The 24,282-nt window shown below is 55.0% G+C and overlaps 1 protein-coding gene across 3 annotated transcripts in view; it reads right to left on the bottom strand.

Annotated features, from left to right (window-relative positions):
- PLCG1 (phospholipase C gamma 1) overlaps positions 1 to 24,214 on the bottom strand; it is a 37,715-nt gene extending 13,501 nt beyond the window's left edge. For 2 of the 3 annotated variants that reach the window (XM_012754682.2, XM_012754683.2), the window contains exons 1-5: positions 24,171 to 24,214; positions 23,360 to 23,695; positions 1,991 to 2,143; positions 1,785 to 1,878; positions 1,596 to 1,643 (exon numbers count right to left, since the gene is read on the bottom strand). In XM_012754682.2, coding sequence (XP_012610136.1) covers positions 1,596 to 1,643; positions 1,785 to 1,878; positions 1,991 to 2,143; positions 23,360 to 23,576 — 512 coding nt within the window. In that variant the 5' untranslated portion in view covers positions 23,577 to 23,695; positions 24,171 to 24,214. Of the gene's footprint in view, positions 1 to 1,595; positions 1,644 to 1,784; positions 1,879 to 1,990; positions 2,144 to 23,359; positions 23,696 to 24,170 lie in introns of those variants that run through there. The other variant, XM_076011123.1, reaches the window with a different exon arrangement.
- Positions 24,215 to 24,282: the final 68 nt, after the last annotated feature.

Here is a 24,282-nt window from a genome sequence, read left to right as displayed (position 1 = left end):
GGGTGCTGGCTCCAGGAAAGGAACTCAGAGAACAAGTATCCCTGCCCTGCAGGGGTGCCCTGCCCAGGATGTGGGGCTAGGGGCCATTGCTGGACCTGGTGACAAGATGGCTGAGATGGGAGAAAGGTGGCTTTCTCTCCTGGAAGGCGGTATCAGGGAGGGAAGGGTGGCAGCACCTCCTCCTCTAGCCCCAAAAGCTGGCAAGAGGTGTCACAATTCCCTGAGGGGCTCCGCCCTGCACCGAGTGGTCAAGTGCTGCCCAGCGAGCGCCCCTCTGCGCAGGTGCCGTCTCCCCTGGCTGTCAACATCCAGGAGGCAGGTGCTGTCAGAGTCCCAGTTTTCCTGTGTCACCAACCTTTCCTCCTGCAGTGTACTCTTTCCCAGTGGCATGTGAGCAGCCTGCTAGGTCTCGCCCCTGCCTACCTCTCCACTGCTACCCCTTCTCTCCTTCCCTTCATGACAAACTCCGCGCAAAAGTCCTCCTCGCACCCTTCAGCCCTCAAGCCCTCATCACTGTGTTGACACTGCTCTTCCCTCCATGTTGCTAAATCCATCCAGGGTCCACTCTGTTTTCACCACTCCCTCCTTCCCAGGCTGCCAGACCTTGACACTCTCTGGGTTCTCCTCTCGCCCCCAATCCCTGATACTCGAGTGGCCTGGGATCAGCCACTGGGCGTCTTCCCCTTTAGTGCTACATTCGCCCCCTGGGTGCTCTCACCCAGCCTCGTGGTTTTCAGTGTCATCTGTATGCTCCTGAGTTAGTACCTCCCGCCCCAACTTCTCCCCTAAACTCACTCTGCCCACCTGCCCACTCAGCACCTCTATCTCGACGGCTTGCAGAAACTTAGCATGCCCCAAACCAAACCCTGGTGATTCTCTCCAAATGGGCTCCTCCCCAGTCCGCCCATCTCAATCAACGGCAACTCCATTTTGCAGTTGCTCAAAGCAAAGAGTGCACTGTCATCCTCGACTCCTGTCACACCCCAAGACCAAGCTGTTAGGAAATACCCTATCTTTGAAATACAACACAGCCAAAATCCAGCCACTTCCTACCATCACCACCTTGATCCCAGCCCTTTCATCTTCTACTTAGAGTGGTGAAGCAACTCCTAACTGAACTCTCCACAGAGCGGCCAGAGTGACCCTGAGCAACTCTTAACTCAATCATGTCACTCCTCCCGTCAGAACCCTTCTATGGCGTCCCATATCTCTCAGGACAATCAAAGGGCCTCACAGTGGTGCAGCACCCACGTGATCTGGTCTTTGCTCCCCTGTTTCCAGGCCCCAGAGCTGTGGGCTTCAAGACACTCCTCATATGCTGCAGGCCACCTTGATCCTCACCTCCAGGACACCCAGAGCCAGTTCTGCACATCCAGTCTCTGCCCACAGTGGCAGGGCACATGGCACTGTCGCTGGCCTCTCTCACCAGCTTGCACCAAGGCCAGGGGGCTTTCGGCAGAAAGTTACCTGTACCAGAACTGTTTGCCTACCTACAGCCCCAGCTCAGGCAGGTCCCCAGCTGGCTCGGAAGCCTGGCTACTGTTCTGGCTGCCCCTACCAACCCTGCCGGGCTAGAGCTGCAGCTCAGCACTTACCGATCCTCACGATTCCGGTCCACGGAGTAGAACTGCTTCCGGAGCCACCTAGAGAGAGCAGCCTGGGGTGAGGGCCACTTCCCCAACGCCTGGGGAGATCAGCAGGCACTGTCTGGGCGCACCAAGGCCGGCCACCCCTACCCCTGGTGCCTAATGCCTCACCCTGACCCAAACAGGGGTGGTTCTTACCGCTCAATCTGCAGGGGTGTGGCTGCCTGCAGCGTATCCTCCATTAGCCAAGACAAGCCCTTGATCCACATGTTCACCTCATCCTCAGACGTGGCTGTGAGCAAGGGGTGAACAGGTGAGCTGAAGGCATGGACCTTCCGCTAGGCCAGGGGCCAGCAGGCATTCCCCTCAACTACCCCCACCTCCTCCAGCCCCTAGACCCCCACCTTGCAGGCTCAGGGTCTTCAGGCGGAATTCCATCCCATAGAGGATGACAAAGCAGTGTGACTGGTCTGGCCGGAAAGCAGGGTCCTCTTGATAGCGATCAAAGTCCCGTGAGGTCTTCCCTGGGCGGATCTCCTTGATCTCACGAATATCAACTAGGAAGGTAGTAAAGAGGCCAAGGTCAGGCTGGGGTCTCCCAGAGTGAGCTAGGAAAGGAGGGCAGCCTGGCTTCCCTACTCATTCCCACACTCTCCCTCAGGGAGGGACCACAAAGAGAGATGCCCCACTCCAGGGGCAGAGCCAAGACCACTCAGTCACAGTGGACAATAAACGATCTGGGCTGAGTCTAACGAGAGACGTTTGCTAAGGGCTGAGAGGTCAGAGAGGGCTATCTGGGGCACAGGGAGCTGTGTGGTGTCCCTCCCCCATCTTTGTTCCCCTGCTGATAATATACGCTGGACACTTTGACCTGGAAAACAGCTGGACTCAAGGAGAAATGGGGACCCAAGGCTGTTCATGAGGAACACCACTTCTTAACACAAAGTACACACAAAGCAAATCAAAGTCTCAGTGGCAGGACTGGGGCTGGGTAGGTCAACACGGGCCTCAGTATCCCTGGGATGAAGTAGGCTCAGGCCCAGAGACCTGGTACGTCCTTGAAATGCCCCGTCCCCTAAAGACACCCCCACACGAGTCTCGGGAGGAGGCCTACTGCTCCCCAGGCAGCAGCTGTCCAAGTGCCGCAGCCATCCTGGGCCTAGCCCCCTCTTGGCTTGGGACCACTTCCTTATCTTAGCCATCAAAGCGCCCCCGCATGGCACAGTCAGGGACATACACAGGCTTGAATGGCAGATGACCTGCCTTGGCCACTAACTTGAGAGATGCTGAGTGATTCACTGTACTTCTCCCAGTCTCAGTTTCGCCACCTATAAAGCAAAGGGCTTGACTACGTTCTCTAGAAGGCAGGGTGGTGAAAAAAACAAGCACGAGCTCTGGGGTGAGACTGCCTAGTGTAGAATCTCAGCTCCACCTCATGTGAGCCGTGTGGTATCAGCAGAGTGACAGCCACTCTGCCCCAACGCTTCATTTGTGAAGAAAAGTAACAGCATCAGGAAGACGTTGGTAAGATCAAAAGCTGTAACAGCCGAAAGTACCCAGCATCACACGTGGCACGTGGAAGGGGCTCATCCGGTGCCGATTCCTCTGCACACGGGCTCGCAGGGACAGGTCTCTCCAGCAAAGGGAAGCACTCCTGGCCAGAGAGCAGACAGATGCTCTAGCCCAGGGGGAAGAAGCTTGGCTTAGCCCACAGAAATGACTCTCTGAGCACTCCCTAAAATGAGTCTGAGCCTCCTAAAATGCTCAAAACCCAGGCTGGCCTAGAAAATTTGGAGCCAGGGACAGTGCCAGCACCAGCACTCTGCCCGGCCAGCCCCCACCCTAGGAGGCCTTCCAGTCCAAACTGCACACCAACCTGGCTGGAATGTCCTAAGGGGCACGACTCCGCCAGGCACACTCTCCCTGTCCTGCGCCTCTAGCCACGGCCGCAGCCGCCCCGTCTATCCACCTGGAACAATGGGCACTGCTCTGGCCCTAATCCCAGGTGCCCTGACAATAGTACTGATTCCACCTGGGCCTGACTTCTGTCCCCTCAGCAAATCCCTCTGGCTTGTCCCCTAGCCATGAGTGCTGACGTTCCTGCTGGCTGCTCTGCCCTCCAGGTCTCACCAACTGGCCATCCTTCCTGAATCTTCATAAAACATTGTTCTGACCCCTTGGACCCCTTCAATCCCTTCCCAAGGCTGCCCACTGCCAGCCTCGTGAGAACATGCTCCTTGTGCCACCTGCAAGGCTCTTCTCCATGGAGCTCCGTGCTCTGCCCCCCCCCCCCAGCTTTTGCCCTCCCGTCTCTCTGTCCCTTCCAAACTAAGCCCGACTCAGGGCAAGAACCAGCCAGTGCTTCCTGTCCCCATCTCACCCTGGTCCCTAGCCGGGAATGTCCACCTCCAGGCTCCAATCTCTCCTGTCAATGGCCCAACTGAGAAGATCCTTCCCGCGGTAATCCTACTCCTGCTGCCTCGTGCTGCTCTGCATGCGGACAGTCCTCATTCCTCATCTCCCTGGCCAGGCAGGGCCCTCTCCAGTGCTTGCTGAATGACTGAATGAACAGATGAAAACGGCAGGCACACAGGTAGGAGGAGGGGCAAATAGGGATGGAATAAAAATGAAGAGTTACACTCAGGCAGAGAAAGTGGGGAGAACTGGGTCATAAAGACCCAGCCTGAGAACAGAGCGCTTCTAAGGACGGAAGGAAGAGCTTCCATCAGGGGAAATGCCCCGATCAGAAACTGCAGAACAACCACAAACTGTGCCCTTTGAAACAGAAACTAGCATGCTCTTCCGGTGCAGAGCTGCTGTCACCCCCTCCCACACCTTCTCGCAAAGGTGAGCGTGTACACGCATGCACGCAGGCGAGCACACACCCACACAACACACACACTGTCAACAGGCCCTAAGTGAGCTTCCAACCTGCTCTCTGCTCCTGGGCACATTTCCTCTGAGATCAGTCTGAAGGCAGAACAGGCACCTACCCAAGACAGGGACTAGGTAAGTCACACAGTAGGTCAAGGCCAAGCATCCAACTATCCCAAGTTCCTACTCTTTGTAGTGCCTCACATAAAGAGGTACTGGCCCGGCCCTGATGCCCTCCAATCGCATCGAGCCAAGAGCAAGGCCCTGGGAGCAGGGTGAGATGCTCTACTAGGTTCTTGCAAGCCATATTCTGTGCCACCTCCCAACCTTGCCCCCCCCCCAACCCTCCTCCCTCCCAGAACAAATACAGTGAGGTCTCCTTTCCTGAGACAGCCAGGACTGGTCCCTGGGAACTGTCATCATGAAGAGGAGACTCCCTGGACAGGCGCAGCCCCTGCCCTGATGTGGGACGGGGGGAGGGTGAGCCTGCCCAGCACAGCCTGGGTGGGACGTCCCCTGGGTCAGGAAGGGCAGGAAGAGAGACATTCCCAGAACCTGGGAGCCAGAAGGGAGAAGAGGACTACTTAGAGAAGGAAAGTTGTTACCTGTACCCGGAGACCCATGACACAGCTTTCCTCCCCTACTCAGAACCATGAGAAAACAATGTTCAGGGGAACACTGAGAAAAAGAAAGGGCAAGGGTTCTGAGAGGCCGTCACTATGCAGAGATGGGGGAGTGAGGAGGAGGGACTCTCTGAGGACAAGGGCAGGATCCTACAACCAGAGGGCCTGTGCCAGGCAGCGTGATGTGTAGCACAAGGACAAAGGCCCAATCTCAGGCTTACCCCGACCGAGAGGGCACAGCCAGCCAGCCCAGCCCACCAGGAGCTTCGGCATGCTCATTCCTCCAAGGATCGGGTGTCCAGGCCCATGGCAAAGGCTACCTAGGCCATTCCAGACATAGCTGTGCTACACACTGACAAGAAAAGCTGCTTGGGGCAGTCAGAGGACCCCAGTCCCTTACATTTAATCACCCACCAACTGTCACGAAAAAACAGAGATCCAGCCCTTCTTGAGGGGCTTTGCAGTAATGAGAGATCTGCGACGTGGACTGCATCGCACGCCAGCTCCGAGGGCTGAGAACACCCTCACAGGCCAGGCTGCCAGGTGCTCCAGGCAGAGTCCTGGGGGCCCGGCCCTGCTCTGCTCCCCACCCTTGGTGGAGATCTGCCTCCTCCCCCTCCTCCAGGAAGCCTTCCCTGACTATCCATCCCCCTCCTGAAGGCTGTCAGGCCTAGGGAGAATTAAATTCTCTGAATGACATGCTCTTATATTCTGGCTGTGATGCCCTGGTAGTCCCTCGTTCTTTCAGCCTCAGTTTCCCCACTATTCTTACCTCACACGGTTGCTGTGAAGGCCCCATGGTTCCAGTGAGAAAGCCCACCTGCTTGTGTGCCCAGTACCACTGACATGGGGCCTACAAAAGCTGGCAGTAGGGGAGACAAAGGCGGCCACCTGCCAGCGCTCCACGAGAGACAAACCCAAACCTAGCAGAGCTAAAGCTGTGCCACAAGGAAAATAATCTAAGCAGCTATTTCCCCAGCTCAAAAAGAGGTCTGGCAGGGAAGGAGCACTGTGTGGGGAGGAGTGGGACTCTCAGGGCCTCGTGTTCAGATCAGCGTCTACACACACACGCTGAGTCAGGCTGCGTCCTGAGCCCGCAGCACCCAGCCTAGCCCAGCTGCAGCACCTCACCTGCACCCCACCTCACACAGTGGGGTACGAGAATGGGAGACTAAAAGATCTGAAATCACGAAGGCCAAGTTACAAATCCTGGCTCCAAGCATACAGCTAAGGCCTCAACAAGTCTGCCACCCTCTCGGGTGCATTACAGATAAAACGAAGGCTTCAGTGGGAGGCCCGGCACGGACTCTTCACGTGCAGACACACTACTACACAAAGACTCCCACGTAGGAAAGTCAGCCTTGACCGGCCCTACCACCCTGAACCTCGGATTGGTTTGTGTTTTTGGTTTTCTGGCACAAGGAAATGGGCTTGCTGCCTGGCTCCTGGCGCCAGCTCTGAGCACTGAGGCAGAATGCCTCGAGCCTGAATGTGTAAAATCAAAGCTTGCGTGACCAAGCTGGGGAGATGGGGAAGGGCAATGTTCCTTTTCTATCTCTTCCCTCTTCTCCCCTCCCTTCCCAGCCCAGGGACAGACTCTTGGCCCGAGACCACAGAAACTAGGGACCAGCACTTACTCAGAACAGAGCATCTGGGCCATGCGGGCCTGGAGAGCAGCTGCCCTTTGGACATGCCAGTAATGGCAGCTGCTTCCCCTTTAAAAACCCGTTTCCTCATCTGAGCCACAGAACTTTGGAAGCTCCTGGGGCCAGCGGAGGACCTGCCTCTGCAGGACAGTAGGCCCCCACCTCTGGGACAGCACCCAATCTACTAGGTGGGAGACGAGACAGTGCTGTCAAGGGGACAAGCTAAATGGCAGGCAGCCAGCCTGGAGCCTGGGAAAGGGGGAGAGGACAATGACCACAGAGGACCCATCTGTGTACTTGGCTCCTTTGCAGGTAGGGCTGCTTCCTGTCGCTCCCCACCCCCTCCAGATATCAGGCCAAGCTACAGGCCTGCCACCAGCTCTCCTGTCTGGCCACTGCAGGGATGTGCATAAGGGCAGAGTTCCAGGACAGCAAGAATCCTAGGAAAGCGAAAGGCAACAGCAAAGGTAGGGCACTAGGCCCCTTTCAGGGCTCCCCAGAGCACAGCCAGTGACACCCAGCCAATCTCAGGGGCAGAAACATGGCAGGCCCTGGGAGTGGGAGACGGAGCCCAACCATCAAATCCAAGACCCTAAATTTGTCCCAAACTTCTCAGTTGGAATCCATGTGGTAGTATCCCCCGCTCCCAACAAAGCCACTTCCAAACAATCCCAGAGAGAGAGGTCCCCCAAATTTGCTGGCCTGTTAACCACCCATCGGGGTGTGGAGCAGTACTGTGAGTAACAGCACTGGCAAGGTGGGCAGTAGGCACGGCCCCATCTCTCTGAGTTTCGTTTTCTTCATATGCAAAATGGGACCCCATTCCCAGCACCTCCTTCATTGGGCTGCACCGAGATGCTAACGAGGTAAGAGATATAAAAGTGATCTTCTCAGAAAGAGACAAGAGGACATATGGAAAATTCAACCCCAAAATGAAGAAGTTATGGCCCAAGAAGTAACTAAAAATCAGATGGAAACGGCACACATCCCAAATTTCTGGATGTGAACCATGCTTTCACAGAAATATTTCTTAAGAGAGGGTTTTCCCTTTATACAGTGCATAAGTTAAATGACGTAAATGACAACAAAAACTATGCATTTAAAAATATATGTAGTAGGCCAGGCACGGGGGCTCACACCTGTAATCCTAGCATTCTGGGATGTCAAGGTGGGAGGATTTCTTGAGGCCCGGAGTTCAAGACCAGCCTGAGCAAGAGCGATACCCTGTCTCTACTAAAAATACAAAAAAATTAGCTGGGCATGGTGGCACATGCCTGCAGTCCCAAATACTTGGGAGGCTGATGTGGGAGGATTGCTTGAGCCCCAAGTTTGAGGTTGCAGTGAGCTATGAAGATTCCACTGTACTCTAGCCAGGGTGACAGAGTGAAACTCCATCTCGGAAAAAAAAAAAAATACATGTAGTAAACAAAATTGTCAACTAAAAAAATTACAACTCACGATAAATATGAAAGGTCCCTTTAAAATCTAAAGAGCTTGAAACAGGTAAGTGAATAGTACCTGGATGGGTCCCTTCCCCTCTGGGGGTTTTCACTACCCCCACCTGTGGGCTGTGGACCCCAGAGCCCCTCCAGGCCTGTGTGTCCCACCCTGCAGAGGGTCCTGGAGGAAGGTGGGCAAAGCCGAGCTCTCTGCAAAAGGGTCCAAGTCCACTCAACAGACTGCAGCCCAGGTCTCCTGGAGCTCTTCGTCCCTTGGCCTATGCACATGCCACCCCCACCTTCTCACTTAAGTCAGCGCTAGGCTCAGTCCAGTGGTACACCGGGTGCCCCCTCCTCTCCTGTGAGTCACCGCTTGTCACACCTGCTGGTGCTTCCTGGTGTCTAGGCCACTGGCCTGTCAGCTCCCCTAAAAAGAAACCACATTTGACTCTTCTCTCCATTCCCCACCAGTCCAACACAAACCCAGGTCTTGGGGAGGCCTCGAAACGGTTAGAGTGCTTGAGAGCAGGAGCAAACATGTGGAGTTAGACTCCTGAGCTAATTATCTAACAGAGGCAGCAAAAGCCACAGATGCTCAAAGATGGTATCAGGGATGGCTTCCTGGAAGAGGTGGTGCAGTGGGGCCACAGAAGCTGAAGAGCTACAAGAAATACATAGGTGCAGTGGTCAGTGGGGTGACAATAGGGATGGAAAAAAGACCAGGCACAACTGAAGGAGGGAGGGTGAGATATGGCCCCCTGAGGGCCAGTACAGTCTGGTAACACTGGGAGGAGCCGTGGGATGCTAACGCAGCTTTGAGAAAAGCAGAACGGTAAAACAGGCAGGGCCCCCTGAGCACCCATGCCCTGCCAGGCCCTAAGCCAAGACTACCAGGAGGTTTAGGAGAGTGAGTCCCAGGGGTAAGGGGAGGTATGTAGATTTTTCCAAAAAGACTTCTCATCAATTACCCTCTTCACGCACAGCCTGTGGCAAACAGAGGGACTCCTCGAAGTCCCCCGACTCCCCTCATCACTCTCCAAAGAAACTACACAGCCGGGGCCTAGGAGAGTGTTAACCGAGCTAAGTCTTCTCCCCCAGAGGATGCTGAGGGACGGACAAAGGAAGCAATTGCCATCTGGCCCACTTCTGGCCCCATACCTTGGCTACTACCCTCCAGGTTCTGCACAGGTCCCTAAGGGGTCCCTAAGGGCAGGCACTGCAGATCCTCCTTCACAGGGAGCCAGGGGCACAGGGGCTCTGCGCCAGGCAAGAACGGTCAACCCTGACCGGAACACGGGATGGCCGGCAGTTCCCAAGCTGGCTGGGAGAGTGCCCCTCCTCCCTCCCACTCTCCTCTCTGGCCTGAGGCTGTAACATTGCCCCTTCAACCTCCCAACAGAATCATCCCAATCTGATGGGGGTGTCTCTGAGCACATCCCAGCTCCCACGTGAGGAAGGCCAAAGTGGAGGGGTGGGCAGTTATGCTCCTTCATTTTACTGACTAGGACCTGGGCGCGGGGACTTTCAGAGTCACGGGGTCACGCGGCAAAGGGAAGGCGATGCTGGGGATTCCGCTCCTTCCCACTCCTGTGCAGCAGCCGCCTTCAGACCAGCCCAGCAGTGGGAGACAGGACCAGTGCCCTGCCTAGGTCACACAGAGGGAAAACCATGGAGTCCAGGTTACACCCACAAGGGCAGAGCTCAGGGTCTGCTCCCCCAAACATCTGACCGAGAAGAGCAGCAGGGCCTGACTCGGCATCTGGCCCCTCTCCCACCGTGGTAAACAGGAAGCAGCCCTGTAGACAGCTGGATGGAGGTCTGTGGGATGCCCTACATGGGACCCTGCACTGCTACAAGCCAACCACTGTAGGTCACAGACAGGCGGGATCCGTACCAGTTCACCCATCACCTAGAGTCTAGATTCTAGACAAATCTGCTCTTTGGGGCAATGAGAAAATGGAGAATCCAAAGGGTCCCCGTCAGGGTCATGTGGTAATTCACAGCAGAACCAGGGCCCTCTGTGATGTCCCTACAGCAGCCACTACCCCTGCTATTGGGTACACAGAGAAAAAAGTAGGGCAGCCAGTGAGCCTTGAGACTCTGTCCAGGCAGGCAGCCCTCTTCCCCAGGACGCTAGGCTGATCCTGCCTATTTCAGAGGTGAACAGCATGCCTAGCCCTCAAAAGAGGGAAGCAAGAGGAGGCTGCACCCAGAGAACGCAAAGCTGGAAGAGTACGCAGCAGACATCTATTAGGTTTATTCATTCACCTGATCAAATATTTATTAGGCGTCCACCCACTCCATGCCAGGCCCTGGGCTGGGTCCTAGGGAAACAATCAATAAGGCATTTGAATCCCTGCCCTTGAGAAAACCCCTGCTTGATGGAGGAAACAGATGGGGAAGCAGATAACTATGAGGTCATACAAAGAGTAGAACAACAGGGAGATGTGTGTGGTGCTGAGAGTGCGCCGAGAAAGCTGTGCAGTGCTTCAGGGAAGGCAGGTCTGGAGGGCTGACCTGCACACATTGGGCAGAGAGGGTCACAGAAGCCAAGGATCAATGCAAGAGAGTCTAGTGTGATCTGTGTATCATTAATGAGAGGGGAGGGAAGGTGGGCCTATACCAGCCTTCACTGCCACAGGAAGGGAAGGCACCCACAGGGAACGGTGGCTTTCCCCAACTTTTTGGCCTGAGCCCAGATGACTCCCCAGGCAGCCCATGGATCAGGAAGGGGTCAGGAGTCCTCTGTGGTCTGACCTCTGCCTCCCCTGCAGGCTGATCTGCCCATGTTCTTTCTAGATGGCCTGTGTCTGCCAGGCTCCTGGCCACAGGAGGGAGGCTGGAGGCCCACCAAGGCCATGTCTAGGGATGTCCACAATCTCAAAGGCACACATAAAATGCCCTCCATAATACATGCAGCCAGAGAACCAGAATACTGGACATAAATCACTTCTCTATAGTCCTTCTTCCTGACCGCCTCAGTAATCAACATGGTTGACCACACCCTCCCTCTTATTTGAAACTCTGCCCTTGATTTCTCCCACACAACCTCACCTAGTTTTCCTGCTTGTGAGCTGCATGCCTATCTCTATTAAACACTGGCCTTCATCAAGGCTCAGGCCAAGGTCCTCTCCTCTTCAGATGTCGTCTTCTCCCTCATCAATGTCGGCCATGCCTGTGGCTTTAATTACCCCCTATGCACAGGTAATTCACAAACGTGCCTGTAGCCTAATCCTCTCAAGCCTCAGACACCTCAGTCCAGCTGCCTATGTGCTGTCCCCACTATTCATCTCAAACACTGTCTTCCCTCACCAAAACCCAGGCCTCTTGCCGTAACCCTTGGGTCAGCTAAGAGCATCATCATGCAAACAGGTGCACAAACTACAAACTTCGGAATCACCCTTAACATCCCTCTTTCTCTCACCACCCACCTCTCCAACCCCCCAACAAGTCTTGATGGCTTTATTTATCCTTCACAATTAAACCACATTTACTGAGCACTCATGGGAGGGACATTATGCTAGGCACTTGGAATACAAGCACCCCAAGGAGCTTGAAAGTGGAAGGAAGAATTAGATGTGCATGTTATGCTGAATAGATTATGTTAAATAGAGCCCACAAATACTATGAGGTGCTGAGAGGCACAGAGGACGAGGTATTACCTGTGCTGGGGGGGAGGGAGCAGCAGCAACTGCGGCATCTGGCATCCTATCACTCATTTCTCCCACATTTGCTTTGCGAAGACACTGTGTGAAGCTCCTGATAAGACTGCCTTGCAAGGATGAAAACTGCCGTATATTTCATCCCTGCAAATAACACTATGAAGTAGGTATCAGGATTCCCATTTCCCAAGTAAAGAAACTGAGCACGAGAGGTTAATTAACTCACCCAAGGTGGCAGCACATGACTGGTAGAGTCAACGTTTCAAAGCAAGGCTGTCTGCGCCCCAGGCGCATGCTCTGCACTGCCCCAGGATCCCTGTCCCAAGTAGCGGAGCAGGGCCAACACAGACAGAGAGGAGCAGGCGAGGCTCTGGGCTGCACTGAGCGCTGCTGCTTCACAGCATTCACCACGGCAGTAACCACACTTGCATTTTAAGGCTGGCTGTCTTCCCCGCTAGAGTGCAAACTCCCTGAGGGCATGGACCATGTCTGTGGTCTTCAATGCCCCATGTCTGGCAGGAACTTAGTAAGAATTTGTGGAAAGAGAAAAATGTAACGAAGGAGTCACTGCTGTCCGACCTACTCCTGCTCACTAGACGAAGCCAACTCCCCACAGCCCAGGACACGTGCAAGCCTCTCTGCTGCCCTGTCACTGCAGGGCCCTCCCAGCAAGGCCAAAGAAATGGAAAGGGTTAGAAGAAAGAAAAATCCAAGTCTCCGTCCCACAAGGAAACAACAGGGCCTAGGACAGGGGTGGGGGTGGTGTCAGAGTAACAGAGGCTAAAGCAGGGAGACAAGTGGGTGAGGGCCGATGGGAGACAGAGGCCTTCCCCTGTGGAACTCCCCGAGCCCCAGGGCGTCTTACCACCCCAGCCCTGGCTGCAGCCTCTTTGCTTTCCACCACCTCTTGGGGGTGAATGTGGGGCCAGTCCTAAACCCTCAACACGGAGTCCACCTTGACTATGGGGTTGGCAATGTTCTACATGACAAAGGGAAGTCACCAGGTGAGAGGCCTGCTCGCTCAGACACCCAGCTTTGGCAGACCCCACTAGGCTCTCCCGTTTCAGAGCTGCTTGGCCCAAGCATCTGGCACCCCTCTCCATAGCATCTGGCCACACTACCTTTGGGCCATGCCAGCCCAAGCCAAGCCACTCTCCTGTCCCCCCCCCTCAACTGCTTCCTGGGAAGCAGGGCCCCAGTGAGTGATGTAGTCTCTGACCTCATACCAAGGTAACAGGGAAGTCACTCATTCACTGCCTGCCCAGGAAGCCCAGCTCAGATTCTTTGAAATCACCTCCCCTACTGAGAGAGATGGCTACCTTAGGATCTTTCCCTCCGGATTTTAACTCCCTAGTTCTACCTGCTTAGCACACCTTCTTGCCCCATGCCCCACCAGCACACACCCTTGCATGGAGCTTCCTCCTTCTAGTGTGGGCCAGTTCTCAGGCTAGGGACCAGGACATACTCTTGGGAGCAGGCTGGCCAGGCATTCTTTTCTCAATGGAGGGAATGCTCTGTGTTTTACCGATGGCCTCAAAAGGCCCTCAGCACAATCCCTGACAAAGTGACCTTTTCTAACCATCTTGGTGGACATACTAAGATTCCCCCAAGAAAGGCCACAGGCCCAGTTAGGACTGACAAGCTAACACAGGCACATTATACTCAATTACTGCTGTGGGTGGAGGAAGTAACTGCAGTAGGAAGAGGAGAGCTGCCTCCAAACAGCTCGAGGACTGTCAGGTGGGTCTGCAGAGCCCCAGAGAGGGGCCATCACTCCCTCCCCCCATTGCTGCCGAACCTCCCAGCTGAGGGAATTGAGCTGTGTCCCTTAGCTGACCTCCTGTCCCAAGCAGGCCGAGAAACCTGTGGGACCTGTGGCCCTCCTCCCCTCCTCCCCAGAGTTAATCACACTGTGAACTAAAGCCTACACTCTCTGGGCCTCAGGCTGAAGTCACCCAAACCCACAGTGTCAGAATTCCCCCAGCACACACCCACGCCTACAAAGCCAGAACTCGGTATGGTTCATACCCTACTCCTACCACAGGCCAGGCCAAGCCAAGGACATTGCGACCTGAGGGCATGCCCTCAACAATCTCGTCCTTCAGGATATTTCAACTCGGCCCTTTCCCCAGGTGTCCAAGAAAACAGGAAGCCAATCCCAAAGTGCACTACCCACCTACACCAAGGACGAATCAGATCACAAACAAACAAGTGGTCAAACTCTCCTCGGCCCCACCCCTCACTGGTGTGGCCACTGGTTCACTGCCAGGGCTGGAGCTCCCGTCAGATCACCCACTCTCCACACGTCCGCACTTTGCTGTGTCGCGCACAGGTACCTCACAGCCTTTATACAGGTCTTCTACCCAATGCTGGCGAGCCAGCCGGTGCGAGGAGGGACCCCACAGGGCAGGATGGGCTGCTACAGAGAGAAAGCCAATTCTGTCTGGGCCCTTGGGCCCAGCCCGCAACACTTTAGGCACAACTGTTGCCTGCCATCCCTGGGCTTTAATGTTTTCTGCATGTTTCCTAAGACCAAGGACTGGGTCACCTCCTTTTCTTGCTTCCTAACTCCAGCCTCCTCTGTGCCAGGCCTGGGCTCAGTAAAAGAGATGCCAGTCTTCTGCAGGAGAAAACCCCGCCCCTTTACTCTGCATCCTGAGTCTTATTGAAGCCAGGGCCACCGGCCAACACCAGGAAGGGCCAGGGCCGGAAGGAAGCAGCAGAGCCTATACACAAAGCCTACATGTGGGCTATAAAAAGGAGCCCCTCCCTGCTTCCCCCAGGATGGGCCCGGTTCCTAGGAGGTGAAGAGTGGGGAGAGAGCTAGTACTTGTGCCTGGGCACATAGCCACTGCAGCCTCTCAAACGCTAGCCAAGCACCACCTCAAAAGGAACTAGTCTTGTAAGGAGGGGTGGGAGAATATGAAGGGCTAAGCCAGGAATGTAAATGGAGACTCTCCAGGCCCTATCTCTTGGGACCACAGCCTCTCCCAAAGCAGCCAGCTCCACTGTCCCCCAGCGCTCTTCCCTCAACTCCAGAGTATTCAAGGACCAACCCCTTCCCACATTTCTTTCTGTACTCTCTGGGGCCTGAGAGCACTCCCTAGAGGCTTCCAGGTGCTCATATTCCCCACTCTCTCTGGACACTCTAGCATACTCAGCAAAGCCCTGGGGAGCAGCCGTGGTGAGAGGCTCTAATTCTGGGGTAACAGCAGGATGCTGTGGCCACAACAGACAGGCTCAGAGGGCAGCTCAAGGAGGGGCATGTGTGCTGGGGCTAAGGTGGGGAGATGGATGATTAGGTAAGGGCCTCAAAGTCCACACGCAAAAATATCTATTTCAACGACAGCAGCCAAGGCAGTCTCTCGGACCCACAGGGACAGCAGTCTACTCTATCACAACAGCAGAGCCCCATTTCCTGCTCCCATGCCCAAGTCACAGAAATTCCTTCCCAACCTCCATTCTCCTTATCTCCAGCCTAGTTTGCTCAGAATATTCAGGCTCTATACCAGAGGCCTAACCTAGAGCCACTGGGGCCACTCTCCAGGGACAGTGGTGTAACTTAGGATGGATATGCACATATAGCGTACGGGAGTAATGGACCTTTGTTGTTGTCAGCCACTGATACGTGGGGGTCGTTTGTTATCATGGCATAGCTTCACTTATCCTGAACACAGCAGCCTTTTGCTTGCTTCCTTCCTAGCACTCACCGAACGAACCCTGTACCTATTTTATTTGTCTGGCTGCTTATGTCCTTTCTGGCTGCAGCTCCCCTAACCTTATGTTCACTGCTGAACTCCAAGGTGCTTGGCACAGTTAGCAAATGCCAGAGTCAAAAGCCAGGGAAGCACAAGTGGTATCTCGCTTGTTCAGTGAGCCACACTGTTTTGTCTGTTAAGGAGAGTAGCTACAGTGAGATGGAACACAAACCAGGCTAGAGATCTACTGCCACCTTGAACAAGTCAGAGGCTGGAGCAACATGTACAGCTCAGTATGCCCAACACACCATAGCTAGGCCCACAATAAATGTGTGACAAATGAAGGCCCACATGATAAATTCATGCTCTTGAGTCTGTGTAAGGAAATCCTGGAAAAGCCCACCTCAGAGTGTCTGGGGCATGGAGCCCAAGGTCCCCGTGTTCTTCTGCCCAGGCTCAGGTGGAATGATCACCCTGCACCATTATGAACAAGTCAAAAGGACGAGGCTCTTCTGTGCTCTATCCCCAGTCGGGTACCTTCACCCCCTGTAGGAGTGTGTGAAAGGTCTAAGTAGGCCAAGCCTACCTAGACAGGGGGTGTCGTGGCAAGGATGAGAGCAGGAAAGATTCTGAACTGGAGGCGATGAGTCCAGGTAATACATAGACAAAAGCCTGGCTGGTCAAACACATGTGGCCAGAGGGCAGAGAAGAGATCAGCTATCTCTGTCCACATTAAAAAAAAAAGAAAAGAAAAGAAAAAACGCTGGTTCTATAGAAAAGTCTGTTTCATCGTCATTTTCCCCAGAGTGGGAAAATAAACTGGATACTATAGCAGGAATCAGAAATCCTACGCTCTGCCATGAACTTGCTATATGACCTTACTCTTGGGGCATGGTTTCCTCCTCTGTAAGACAGGGATATAATAATTCCTGCCCTCCCTGGATTCAAGGAGCTGTTGGGAAGCTCAAACAATGTAATAGGTGAGAAAATGCTCTATGAACTCCTAATGCACTATTCAAATACCAGATTTTTTTGATGCCCCAGTCCTCTGTGTACAGACTCAGGGAAGGAACTAAGAAAACAAGTAGATCCCTAGCCCAGGTTGTTAGAGCAGCCACTTATGGCCAAGCTCTGTAGTTAACTAAGGTGAGAGTAAAAGAAACAAATATTAATTAAGTGCCCACTAAGGGTCAAATGTGCTGGGCACTTTCAGATAAAATCTCTTACTTTCATATATAATCTCATTTATTATTAATATACAGTTCTATGAGGAGAAATCTTTACAGCTAAAGTAACCTGCCCAAGGTCACAGGAAGAGTTGAGACTTGAACCCAAATCTGACCAGTTCTAGCCACAAATATCTAGTCCCTACAGCTCAATTACCAACAGGGTGGGACTGTCCAGCCAAGAGCCACTGCCCAATGCCACTTCTCATTCTTGGCTCTGCCTCAAGTCTTGCCACCGATTACCAGGCTGCTCTCAGACATTCCCCGCCACCCTCCGGGGAAGCACTGGTGCCATGTTCCTCTGAACACAGCACTCCATAAGGAGCACCGGAACACTCCCCTGCTATCCCACATCCATATCTCCTAGGACTCAAAGTCCACACTGATCTCCAGTTCCATGAGAGGGAGTAGAGATGGGCCAGGGGAGGGGGGGATCAGTTTCCTAATATCAGGCCCTAATCTCAGTCCTTCACGACCCCAGGCCTCACTTCCTCCCTCCAACTTTTCCATCTGTGGCCTCCTTGCAGCCACTCGCACAGCAAAGGGCAGAGTGAGAAGAGATGCTGTGCGATAGCAGAAAGGCATGCTCTGCCACACTGAGGTTGTGGCCTCAGAGCACTTCCGGGAAGTGAGGTCTCCCCGCCAATGTGCCCAGACAGCAGTTCTCTGGTCTTGGCACTTAGAAATAGGACATGATGACACCTCTGCCCCACAGAAAGCATCCAAAAGCAGCTGCTTCCAGCCAACTGCCTGGTCTGCCTACAAAAGCCAGTGGTAGGAATCAGCCCTGACAACAGAGGGATTGCTAAGAGCTGCAAGAGAGGATGGGTGGACCCCCTTGCCTCTTTATCAAAGGGCTTGGCAGCCAGGCACCAGCTTCTTGAAACACAGGTGCATTTGTTCTCCTCCCCAGCAGGTCCTCCTGAGAACTTAATCCTCACCTGCCTCCTGTCAGAGCTCCCACACATTAAGCACTTACACTGTGCCATACTTGATGTTCATAAAATCTTCACAACAACCTTATGAAACAGATGCTGTTTGTTACTAGCCCCTTGTTATAGGTGAGGATTCAGAGAAGTAAGATCACATGCTCAAGAGCATGTAAGCATGTCAGAGAGCAAGTGAGCAGCACAATAGGATTTTAATCTAGGCAGTCTTGAGTTCAAAGCCCAAGTGCTAAAGTCTACAGTCTCACGCTCTAGACTCAGCCCCTCTCCCCTCCACCACAAAGGCATCCCCACTCTGCCTCAGCGAAGTCTTGTTTGGGTTCTCATCAGTTCTCTCCTGCAAAATGCAGTGGCTCACTGGCTCACCGCAACGTCTACCTGACAAACCACTGCTGCCGTGGTCTCCCAGACAGACACATAAGCTGGACCCACTGGCACCTCTGCTAACTTCTGCTGCCTACAGGATGAGTGCAGCCCACTAAACACAGCACAATGGGGCCCTTCCTAAGCTGCCCCAACCACTCCCAGCCTCATCTCTACCACACCAAACCCGTTCCCGAGCCCTGCACGGAGCGATCCCTAGTTCCTCCACCTCCACACAGGCAAGCATCTCAAACATTCAGCCACTGCAAAGGCCCTCTCCTGTGACACCTTCCTGGCTCTCTCCTCTGCACTAACAGAGCTTTTGGTACAGACCTTTATTATGGCATATAACACCACGGGATTATAATCACATGCTTCCAAGTCTGCCTCTTCCAGGAGTTCCTCAATGGCACAGACTACATCCTACTTATCTTCTGAACCCTCAGTGCTTAGCACTAAACAGATAGGAGGTGTTCAAATAGTATTTTGTTTCGTTTTGTTTTTTAGAGACAGGGTCTCACTCTCTTGCCCAGGCTGGGCTGAAGCTATCTTTCCACTTCTGCCTCCCGAGTGGCTAGGACTACAGGTGCATGCCACCACACCCAGCTAACTTTTAAATTTTTTGTAGAGACTGAGTCTATGTTGCCCAGGCTGCTCTCGAATTCCTGGCCTCAAGTGATCCTCCCGCCTCAGTCTCCCAAAGTGCTGGGATTATAGGCATAAGCCACCATGCCTGGCCTCAAATAATATTAATATTTATGCAACAAATAATGCCCCTCATCCCAAGAGGTTACCCAAAGCTGAGCTAGTGCCCAGGGTCTCTAAACTCCAACTCAAGTCTGTGCATCTGTGTGTATACACAAGCGCAGGCACGTGCGTACACATGTGTATATACACACACACACACAGTTCTGGGAGAAGTTAGAGGTGTTTTGGGTCCCAGGGCTGGCTGTGCTCAGCTCCTCCAGTCATCTGTGGAACACGCCCTTTTCCTAGGTTCACAGGAAACAGATAGCCCCAGCTGGACAGGGGGCCTGACAGGGCTCGCCTGGAAACCCACACATTGGGGCAAGCCTAGGGTACCGAGGAAACACTAAGAGGTCTGACTTCCCTTGGAAAAAACTACAGTCAGACAGGAAACACACAGGCAGGGATGGCTGGCCCTGGATATCCGGACACGTGCTCTTGCCCCTCTCCCATTTGGAGCTACCAGCTGGTACAAAGAACACCCCTGATGACACCAGTCTGCCCCCTGGCACTGCAGGCCTAGCCCTTAGGGCAGGCCTCCATGTCTGGTCTTCTCCTCTCCTCACCAGTATGATACCCACAGCTACAGAGTCAAGCCCCAGCCAGCTAGTTCCAATACCACCTCCTCCCTGAGCCCATGTGCCTCATCAAGGCGGATAGCTGTCCCACCAACCCCACCACCAAAGGTACCACTCAGAATTGCAATCGTCTGTTTTAGTTTCCCTGAAGGCAAGGATCATTTTCATTCACCAACTCAGGGGCCCTGGCTTCTAGAAGACTATCTAGTGAACAATCACCCAAAGATGGAAGCTCCAAAAGTTCCCACAGATGGTACTGGGAGAGTCTCCACCCATGGTTATTTGTGCTCACAAAGACCCTTGACTGAATAACCTCACTAAACATGGATCTGAACCATCTCACCCGAGAAGGCACCAGAAGAAAAGTGCGCCAGAGCCTAGAGAGGCTGAGGCTGTCTTGGAATGCAAAAGCCAAAGGGGTATTTGCTCTGTAACGCACGGACTGAGCACAGAGGTTTCTGCTCACAGCAGAGCCACGTGAATCACATGGAACATGGGGCCTGAGCCCATGGGCAGCAAAACCCCAGGGCTCAGAGTCATCTTGGGGTTGCCAGTTAGCCACTGACTAGAGAGCTGGGCCCAGGTGAGACGCTGGCACACACCGGTACTATCACCGTGGCACAAATCACTCTAATTCCGTTTCCTCATCTGTAAAATGGAATGGTACTCCCGACCACCCCAGGGCCTCGTGAGGATTAGGCAAGAAAACAGGATGAAAAGTCTCTATAGTGCTCAGCTGGAGGTCTATAATTGCTTTTTTTGTTGTTGTTTTTGAGACAGTCTCACTCTGCCGCCTGGCCTAGAGTGTAATGGAGTCAGCCTAACTCACAACAACCTCAAACTCCTGGCTCAAGCAATCCTCTTGCCTCAGACTCTCGAGTAGCTGGGACTACATGCATGCCACGATGCCCAGCTAATTTTACCTGTATTTAGAAGAGAGAGGGTCTCATTCTTGCTCAGGGCTCAGGCTGGTCTTGAACTCCTGAGCTCAGGCGATCCTCTGGCCTCAGCTTCTCAGAGTGCTAGGATTAAAGGCATGAGCCACCACACCTGGCCTATAACTGCTTTTTATTCACTTATGTCAGTCTCTGCAACGTAAAAAGGCCAAACACAAACCTGGTTTCTGTCACACCACCAGGACAACCAACCTTGTCAGCAACAGAGAACTTCCCCACCCCTCTTTTGAGCCAAACTACTGCCCTGGAAACCAGCAGGTGCCAGCCCCCTTTCACAAGTGGTAAACCGAGAGGGCACAGAGGACAGAACAAGCCCTTACACATGAGTGTTGTGTCCCTTCACTGAACCACACCATCCTTCCCTCAGGTCCACTGCCACCCTGAGGGTAGCACAGTGTCTCTCTCTCTCTTCGGCCAGGCTTTAGGCACTCCATGGTACCCTGGCAGGGTCAGCGGGAAAAGGCCACACACCTGAGGCAATTGGGCAAGAGCCCAGGTGGCAGGGGACCCAACTGGCAGCTCAACCCTCCTGAGAGTCTGTAGGGATCAGAACCCACCAATGAGGTGAGCCCATGGATGGGCAGAAGCAAGGCAGGGCTTCAGCGGGAGGCTCCATTTGCAAAGTCTGAACTCTATACAAGCATCTACTAGCCTTTCTACCCAGGCTCCTTCAATTTGTGCCCCCCAAATCAAGAGCCAGGCCCCTCTACATCCTCTGCGTACCTTTGAGGCCTCTCAAACCTCAGCCACTGATGAGATCGCAGAATTCGTACACCTCTGGCTGACCCTCCCGTGGGGGTGGAGTGATTAGGTCCTCCCACATTCCTGCCTACATCCCCCAAAGACCCGAGACACTAGATCATCCTCTCTTCACACCCCTCCTTTCTGTTCAGGCCCCAGCTTACAAATAAGAAAGTCATACCCAGGAGTCAAATGTGCAAAGCTCCAAACACTTTCTCTACAGAAACACTGTTCTATATGATGGGTGGGTGGGTACATGGGTTGGAGCAAAACAAAACCATTTCCTGCCTTTTTCCGAGTAGCGATCTAAGTTAAACGTGAATTTGGTCCCGACGTCCTCCTCCCTTCCTGCACCCTAACCCTCTCCTACAGCCACACTCCACCTCTCTAAACATTCCCAGTCCAGGGGCTGAGAGGGCAGTCATAGTCTATTATTGTTACTGTTATTATTAATAACAGCTCGCATTTATTAAACATTTACAATATGTCAGGCACTGCTACATGTTTTGCATCAGTTTTCTCATTTAGTCCCCAGAGCAATCCTATGTGGTAGATATATTAATACTGCCATTTTACAGATGAGGAAACCAAGGCTCAGAGAAGTAAATGGCCGGGAGACACTCAACTAATACATGGGCTTCAAATCCAGATTTGCCTTCAGCACCTGTGCTACATTTATTGCCTGCTAGTCATATTAGTGGTTTAAAATGCAGCCTGTTAACCAGGAGATCTCTCTCTGGGAACCTCTAGCCAGTGCCACAACTCAGCACAGAATAGGGAACACCACAAAAGGAAGGAGACTGTGCCTGGAGTCTGATTCCTGGGTGACGTTCTCAGATTATCCTAGCTCTTTGCAGTGTCTTCCTTCCTCCACTTCAGAATCCACAGTCTCTCAAATCACTAAAATGTTCTCCCAACGGTTGACAGGGCCAATGAGGGCACTGAGGAAGGTGGCTGCCTTTTCTAAGTTCAGCAGCTGTGTCAGATCTATGTCAGATATGGAGTCTGTTAGCTAAGGATGGCTGCCCTCACCACAAGATCTTCCTTCCTCCCAACCTCCTTGCCCATCTACACACATGCATACCATACCCAAAAGGTCTGCAGGACCCTCCCTTGGAGTGTCAGTTCCCGATCCCCCTCTTCCACACCAACCTGGCTCTGAGCCTGGGTCTCTCTCACACCAGTCTCTAGGGGTCCGTGCAGGAAGCAACCCACTGTCTTGGGGTTGTGGGTTACAGATACATCATCTCTTCACGCTGGGGGCTGGAGGGCAGAGCTGAGTGCCCATCGGGCCCCAGCACAGGCACGTGCTAAGTGGCATAACACTCTGAAAGATCTGGGCTTTTTCAAAATCCCCCAACTCCCTCCTCCCATCAGAGATCTGCACAAAAGCAGCCAAGCTCAGGCCTGGGAAGGCGAAGAGGCAGGAAACCAAGAAGAGCCGGACACAAGACACAAAGGGCTAGTCCTCAAACTGGCTGCACACTCTTGAGAGGAGTACCTGACTCCAGGGTACTGGGCTGGCCTTTCTGGGGCCAAGCTCCCAGGAACGTGCTTCCAAGGGCAAGGGGAGTCCCTGCCCTGGCTTTGGGTGTCTGCCCACCCACACAGGCCTCCAAAACTCAGCTTTGGGACAAAAGAAGCAGCAAGAAAATACAGCCACTGCCTTCTCTGAGGCTTTTCCAAACAAAAACAAGACCACCTTTCTCCCTCTCCCCACGGGGGAGATGAGTAGGCCCGGCTCTGCTCCAAGACCAGCCCTACCCCAACATCTGCCTAAGTTCTACTTGGGGAACCCAAAGGTTCCTTTGCAAATAAGAGCCCAGCCTGAGGGCCCAGAGTGTTTCCCAGACTGCTCTTTCTGGAGAAAGAGTGGTGGGCGGTGACCGTCTGGTCTGGACCCAGGTTCTCGGGCTGGGTGGGGGCCACTGCCTCGGCTCCCCTCGCCGCCGCCACACCACTCCTAGGGGATGCGGGCCGTTGCCTGCCCCGCCGGTCTCCAGCCAGGGAGGATTTTTAGGCCTCAGGGCAAAACGCTGGGAACACTGCCCCCCAGCCGGGGGAGGGGGTGTCTTGTCAGGTGACCGAGGACCCGGATGCCCCCGCCCCCAGTGACCACCCGAGACGAAGCGGGGGCAGGACCCGGAGGGCGTGGGAGGGCGCGCGAAAGTTTGCCCAAGTCCCTCGGCGGCGGGCCGGGACCCGGGGAAGCGGGCGGGACCCCCGCCGCCCCCGCGCGCGGCGGGCCCCAGGCGGGGTGGGGGCGCACTTACTGGCCCCCTCGATCTTGTCGGCGCCGCGGCTCCACGTGATCTGGCGCGTCTCCAGCTTGACCTGGAAGGTCTTCCGCTCGGGCCGCTGCGACTTCTTGGAGTAGAACAAAGTCATGACGGTGCCCACCTCGAGGCTGCGGCAGAGGTGCAGCACCTCGGCGTCCGAGGGCGCGCCGGGCCCGCAGCCATTGGCGCAGGGGGACGCGGCGCCCGCCATGGCTCCGGCGCTGGGGGCGGCGGCGGCGCAGGCCGGGCCGGCCGGGGAGGAGGAGGAGGAGGAGGAGGCGGCGGCGGCGGCGGCTGAGGGTGCCGGCGAGCGGGACCCGGCGGCGGCTCCTGCGGGCGGACACGGGGCGGGACCTGAGCGCGGCGGGGCGGGGCGTCCCGGAGGCCCCGCCCCGCCCGCGCGCCGGGAACAAAGGCTCCCGCGCGCCCGTGGGGAGGACCCCCCGCCCGCCGGCCCGCTGCGCCTGCGCCCCGCGACCCCCACGCAGGCCGCAGGCGGGGGCGCGATGGCGGCGGGGGCGCGCGCCGCTCCCGGTCGGCCCGCCCGGCCCTCTGCCCCGCAGAGCTTTCTCACGCGGCCCCGCACACAGCCGGCCGACCACGACCGGCCCCGTCACGCACGGCGGCCCTGCCACAGGCCGCAGGCCCCGCGCCGGCCCGCCAGTCAGCCGGGCGCGCACGCACTGGCGGCCGCCGACCCACGGTCCCGCACGGGAGCAGCCCCAGTGTCCCAAGCGCCGCCCACGCAGCGACCGGGAGGGGATGTGAGGGTGCGAAGCGCCCTCCCCCGGCCAGACCCGGTTACCTGGGCAGGCTGCCCGGCGGAGGGAGCCAGGCCTGGCCGGGCCGCCTCACACCCGCGGCGGCGGCGGCGGCGGCGGCGGCGGGGGCGGGTCCTCCAGGCGCCCTCTGCGGGG

The sequence above is a fragment of the Microcebus murinus genome, chromosome 16 (assembly GCF_040939455.1).
Source record: "Microcebus murinus isolate Inina chromosome 16, M.murinus_Inina_mat1.0, whole genome shotgun sequence".
NCBI lineage: Eukaryota > Metazoa > Chordata > Mammalia > Primates > Cheirogaleidae > Microcebus > Microcebus murinus.
This window is presented reverse-complemented; position numbering and strand designations above follow the sequence as displayed.